The sequence below is a fragment of the Misgurnus anguillicaudatus genome, chromosome 16, assembly GCF_027580225.2.
Source record: "Misgurnus anguillicaudatus chromosome 16, ASM2758022v2, whole genome shotgun sequence".
NCBI lineage: Eukaryota > Metazoa > Chordata > Actinopteri > Cypriniformes > Cobitidae > Misgurnus > Misgurnus anguillicaudatus.
In genome coordinates, this window is record NC_073352.2 from 7,318,572 (window position 1) to 7,325,509 (window position 6,938).

The window sequence follows — 6,938 nt, forward strand, 5'->3', positions numbered from 1 at the left end:
GCTAACAGGCCAAACGTGATTAAAATAGGAATTGACAGGATACACATCACATCTCCAAACATTAACACCGGCCAGCTGCAATAAGAGGTCAGTGGATGGAACTGAATGCTAATTCTACATTGGGACGTCTGGACCTGTAAACATTGCAAGAGCTGTACAATTCAAGTATTTTGGCAGTGCTATACAAACTACACTTCCGTTAACAATGGAAAGTATTTGTCCTCTGATGAGATGTACCTTCTTTACACCAAGACAGAGAAACCTTTCTCCCAACGCCTTACATCAACAGAACTTTCAAAAACACTCCACAATAAACAGTACAATAACTTCAATGTAGTTTCCAATGGACTCAATCATGATCTAATTTAATCAAGAGCGCAATATATTTAAGTAACTAAATATTCCCTTTTTAAATTATTAATTCACCTTCTTATTGCAAACAATAAATAAGAGCAAATTATTTAAATAAAAAATTTTAAAAACTTGTTCTAGTTTTACGTCTTTCTTCTGATGTCTGATGTCATCATTCTGCTATGTAACACAGCAATTTACAGTATTTACAATGCAATTCCCAATCAATAAAATCAACTTTAGTCCTACATTTTATTAAGTCGACTATCCTTTTTCACTTGAACCTACATCTGGTTACTTTAAGGGATAGTTCACCCAAAATGAAAACTTAATTGAATGAAAACTTAAACTTTAACTCATCATTTACTGGCCCTCATGTCATTTGAACCCTAAATGTCTTTCATTGTTCTTCAGACCTCAAATGCATTTTTTTAAAGTGCTGTTTGGGATTTTATGGTTAGTATGGGAGTGTATGTGATAGTAACCAGAAAATCCTTCAGGCTTCAAAATGACCCGAAAAGTATTAAATAAATAACTTGACCTGTGTCATATATTTTAAGTGTCGTCAAGAAATTTACTCATCTATTTTACTCATCTTATTTCTTGTTATTTAAAGAGAAGCATCCTAAAATTGCCTAAACAAACTTGTGCCTAGACAGCACTGAAAGAGAGACAACACTATTAAAAAACAAATCTGCATTTGGGTTCTGAAAAACAAAGAAAGACAATGTGGGTTCGAAGATAATAATGACAAAAAATTTCATTTTGGGTGAACCATCCCATTAAAATGGATTGTCAATGCCATGCCATGCCATGCATGTTTACTTATGTAGCATTTAGTGCAAATATGTTTATCTTTAACCGTGAAGCGCCGTGTCCAAGGAAGGGGCAGGATTTTGGGTGCATGAGCAAGGCGTGTGGACCAACTCTGTTCCACCTCTGTAACCACCCCCATTTTGCCACTTTCCGCATGTCTCCTATTGAAAATGATCTTGACATACGACTGCTGCGTACTGTGTGAAATGCCCATTATTGTCCTTAAAGGTGGAGTGCACAATGTTTGAAAGCCGATGTTGATATTTGAAATCACCTAAACAAACACGCCCCTACCCCAATAGAATCTGGACCTTCTATTAAAAAACCCACCCCACACATACGCAACCCGGCAAGGATGTCGGTTAGTAGACACGCTCCTTACTGCTGATTGGCTATAAGTGTGTTTTGGTAGTCGGCCCGTCTCCTTTTCCAAAGCGTTTTTCAAACATTGTGCACTCCGCCTTTAAAGGGATACTTCACCCAAAAATTCATTTTTTTCATAATTTACTCTCCCTCTTTACTTTGCATAATACAAAAAAACATATTTTGATAAATGATTGTAAGCAAACAGTGGATTGACTTCCATAGTAATTGTTTTTCCTACTATGAAAGTCAATGCGTACTGCTAATTGTTGTGAATGCCATTATTTTTAAAATATCTTCTTTTGTGTTCAAAACAATAAAGAAAAAGCTCACACAGGTTTTGAACAACAAGAAGAGGAATAAATGATTACAGAATTACTATTTTTGGAAAAACAATCCCTTTAAGGACAATAATGGGGGTTCACACGGTATGCGGCATCTCTTTAAGGAAGATAGAGCTGCATGAAACATTGTGATACAGTACAGAAACAGCACAAAATGTGACTTTTTGTCAGACTGTTAAGTACTTAAAGAGGACAAAGGACAATGTTAAATTAATTTTGTATGCACCCCGGTTGACATCACTATTAAAATTATAAAATCTTGAGAATCAACTTTACATCCAAGCCTTCCTGTTGCATTAATGCATTATAACTGAAACATTTTTATCATAGTAAAAGTATAGTCATGTATAGTAGTGGTATAGTTATGATACTAAAATATGTTAACATTAACACAGGATTTTGGTGGGACCATCTTCATTTGTCTTTAAACATTGAGGTCACCCTACACATGAAAGCAAAATCGGTGAAGTGAAGCAATCAAATGCATAAACTTGCCAATTCACAGTATCTACATTCAGACTTCTGTAGTGCAGACTGTATATAATTCAACATCTGATCATCAAGTAGATACTACTATCATCTGAACAATCTTTATTCAGCTGACCAGCTGTTCAATGCCCCGTTCTCTTCTCTGAAACAAGCGCAACACGTCAACCATGCCCGCAGTTGCGGCACCGATACGATCGAGGCAGCAAATTGTCTGCGCTTGCTCGCAAACACAAATCTCCCAAATGCTTTGCCTTGGAAGGCACACCGTAGGTACTGCACAGCAAACAAACATAATTGGTTAATCTAATCGCATTGCTTTCTGCACTTCTGTTTACTTTTGGCTAAGCGTCTCCTTGAAGGCCGGTGCTATGTGACCGTGAATGCCACATTGTTCAGGGCCCCTTACAGATGCAATCTGCCCAGACGTCGCTCAACCTCTCCCTCTCTCTTTCTGTCTCTCTCTCTCTGTCTCGCCCCAGCTCCGGTGACAGGCTGTTGAGTCTGAGGTGTACGCTAACACAGAAGGGAGACTCCATCACGCTTCAAATGCGGCCCTGATGGAGTGGAGTCAGTGAGCTGTGCTATCTGCCCATCAGCGGCCCTCATTCAGCCCGCACTGAATGGAAATGATGGTTAGTTTCAGTCCAAAAAGACGACCGGACTGCACTCAGCAAACAATGAAGGAAAGTCTCGAGCTTGTGAACTCGGTGGACAGGTTAAAGCTGATTGAATTTCAACTCGGTAAATAAAAGAGGGAATTGAGATGCTTTCTTCACATGCAGACTTATAACCATATCGCATTATTAAAAAATGCATTTAAATAATATATATAATAACTAGTCAAATGAACATCAACTCCTGACGTTATTTCTGGAGGGCAACATTTCAAGCAGAAAACAATAACCTTAAAACGGGATACTTTACACTGCACCATACAATAATAAAATCAACATTGAGAACAAGGGTTGAATATAAACATTGCATAGTTTGTAAAAGTCACATGAATGTTATAAAAATATAAACAGGGTATTTCTTTAGGATGTTCAACAAATAGACAAATGATTTGTGTCTACTTCTGTTATTGTTTCTGTAAGTTTCAGGTAAAGTTTTTTTTTAACATTTCTAAAGATTTCTAAGTTTTAAACTCCCAACATAAGTTTATTATATATAAAATTATTTGTTATAGTTTATATAAAAATCCTTAGCATACGGACAAGCACGCATTACATGGATGTGACTATTTATTACCTAATCTAACTAAAATAAAATCTATGTTTAGTATAAAAACACTTAAAACAGTAATCAATACGTATACAAATTATATTTTGTTATCAAAATATAACATACAGATAACTAGTTTGTTGTTTACCCTAAATCAACCACGTTTTTGTGTGTGTATTGATTACTATATGCAAAACCATGGTTTAACTACAGTAACCATGGTTTAACTGTGGTTTACAAAGCCACAATTATTTTGTGGTAACCATGGTTTTACTACAGTAACCATGTGTTTTTTTTTTTTTTTTTTTTGCTTTTAACTGTAGTAAAACCATGTTTAATTTTCGTAAGGGTAGTTTTATCGTAGTTTTAACAGGTGAGTACTTCAGCACTTCATCATTTTTGCGTCGTTTAGATGGGCAGAAAGACTTTTACTCACCTCTAGCACAGTCCGTCATAAAAATGATGTCAAAAATGAAGAAAGCAATCCAAAAGATTTCCATGATGTCTCAATAAAATCTGGTTCTACAATCAACAGCAGAAATAAAGCTGTTTAGTGTAGTGACAGTACAATGCGACAGCACTCACAAACTTCATTTAAATTTTAAATGTGTGCAACTGAATAAAAGCAGTGTTTTACATGAAATCTCATTACATGCCTTGCTGCTTGGTTATATCATTCGTGGAAACCAGTGCATATGCATTTAAATGGCTCGAGTGGGGTTGCACAATAATTTTAAAGCATTAACTTGCAATAAAATAATAAAAGTTAAACGTGCGACACTTACCAACAGCAGAAAAAGTTTATACAGTTGTTCCTCGCGACCGATAGATGAAATATCATTGCTTACATCTCCGCAGACAATTCATGCCTTCACACCAAGCGATACATCCGAAATCATTTTGCGCGAAAACCGAATTCAATCTGCGAAATTATCACGCGCCACTGTAGTCCAGAACGCTCTGACGTCATGTATTTTCACGCGACGCTTTTAATACACGCGCAGAAACTTCACGATATGACAGTCCGATACTGCCGCCGACCCTAAATCACATCCACGTTATCTCCACAGGGTCTTTATAAAACAAAACACAGACAACAAAATACTGATACGACGTTATATCAAGTGGTGGTAAAGAAATACCGTTAGCTAAATATTTCTCCGTCCACACAGACAGACATACGCACACACACGCGCGCACACACACATTGGGGAGTGTAAAATGGTCCAGCCCTACGGCCAACTTTAGACCAATCACAGCTATCCTTTTCACTTTTACCATTTAACTCTTTCACAAGGAATAATGTTTAATTTTATTTAACATGGAATATCATAATGACGAATTGTCTTTTCTTACTCATAAATACTCCAAATATTATAATTGATTGTCAGTACCAATTAAATAATATTAATATGAAAATATATTGAATGGTATAATATTTTTGTTCCATTGGATAAAACTTGCAAACAATGCAACATTTCCGAGGGTTTATAAAATAATTATAAATTAAATCACATCAGTTAACATGATAGATTGGAAGGGGCTGCATTTTATGTCCGCAAACAAACAATGTTAAATGTAAACATCTCACATGGCTTCCTTTTTAGCACCTTTATTGAACAATTGTTTATTTTAATCTTACTGCTCATTTGAACAATCTGTAAGGTTTGCACGTTTTAATGTGGAAAGTGCACATATATGCGTTTAAATACACATAATTAAACCTATTTAAACAATGGTCAGGTTAACATCGTTTGCACTGCAATACACGTGCGAAGATTTTCACTTAAGGTTAGACGTTGTTTATCGTCTATTATAAATCTGTAAATGCAGAACAATTTTTTTTAAGAAATCCCAGAACACATTTAGGTCTGAATTTAGCCACCTTAATCCCTCACTTCATTTATCATGTGGTTTGCACACATGCATGCACTTCCATCTAGTGGTGATTTCTGGTACTGATCAAAGATCTGTTCTAAAGGACTGGTCGATAAAAACACGTTAAAATAATGGGAAATTGCATTGTCATTTAGTCAAATTTTCACAGACAAGGCTTAGGCTTAGCTAAAGCCAAAACTGGGCCTTAGTTAAATTAAGATGTTTAAGCCTCTTTTAAAAACATGCCTTAAAAAATTGTTGTGCTGTGGCACTGGAATATTTTAAGATGTGTCAGTGCAAGTTGCTTTCAGTTAAGCTCAAACATGTGTTTTAGTCTAGGACTAGTCTTAAGCCTTGTCTGTGAAACTGGGGGTGTGTAATCTTAGTCCAAGTAATGAAATGTATGACATAATCTCCAGGTGGGCCCATAAAACATGTGCATACTGTTTAAACTAGGGATGCACCGAATCCAGGATTCGGTTTCGGATTCGGCCGAATACTGGGCTTTTTGGCGGGGTTCGGGTTCGGCCGAATCCTAGATTTTTTTTCCACCGAACCGAACCCTAGGCTTGCGCTACGCTGGTCGACGTCACGCAGCCGTTGATTACACACATCGGGTGCTGACGTGGAGATGAGCTTTTTCTTTCGGTCAGCTGGACACACCAAAACTTTTAAACACCGCTGAAAACGCCTTGAGGACCCCAAATGTCAGCTGTTTTTCAGCCGAGCGCTTGGTAGCTGTGATGCTTCAGCTGTGAGCCGGTTGGTTGCTGTGGTAATGTCCCGCCCCTCCTCCACTGTAATTGGACGGCCGTGTGAAGACTGACATTGACGAGCGGAGCTTCTCACTCAAAGTTAAATATAGTTTTCAGCGCGGAGCTGCTTGCTTATTGGAAAGACGAGCGTGTCGCACTGCATCGCTTTCATTATGCATAGGCTTATGGTCATTGTCAAAATAGTTTTTCCAACTTGTCATCCTGGCATAATGTACAGTTAAAATTAAATAAAATGAAAAATACACTGCTGTGGACGTTTTTTACTTCATTAATGTGTTTTTCTGTGTTGGAATAAGGATGCGAGTAGGATTCGGTATTCGGTTTCGGCCGAATCTTAAACGGTGGATTCGGGATTCGGCCGAACCTAAAAAATCTGGATTCGGTGCATCCCTAGTTTAAACGTTTCAAGTCACTGGGGTGAATAGTTTCTCTTGAGCTCAAATGTGTGAAATTAGTTTTGTAGACAAAATTTTAATCTATAATACAAAATATATAAAAGCAAAACCAATAAAAACTAATTCAGTAAAGTTTAAAAAGCATTTCAGTGTGAGACCTCAAGGTGATTGATAAAATAAGAACCTTTTTTCAAATTTTAGACAAATAATATATACATTTATATAAATATAACATTGGATTTTGGATTTCTTATTTAAAAATGTTTTTTGCAGCTTATGGTTAAAAAAACAAAAACAATGCGAGA

The 6,938-nt window shown here is 36.7% G+C and overlaps 1 protein-coding gene across 1 annotated transcript in view; it reads right to left on the bottom strand.

Annotated features, from left to right (window-relative positions):
• Window positions 1–4,800, bottom strand: part of fgfrl1a (fibroblast growth factor receptor like 1a) — a 64,551-nt gene extending 59,751 nt beyond the window's left edge. The window contains exons 1-2 of the mRNA XM_055178076.2: window positions 4,370–4,800; window positions 4,021–4,113 (exon numbers count right to left, since the gene is read on the bottom strand). Of these exons, the coding sequence (XP_055034051.1) occupies window positions 4,021–4,084 (64 nt within the window). The 5' untranslated portion in view covers window positions 4,085–4,113; window positions 4,370–4,800. The remainder of the gene's footprint in view (window positions 1–4,020; window positions 4,114–4,369) is intronic.
• Between the last annotated feature and the right edge of the window lie 2,138 nt (window positions 4,801–6,938).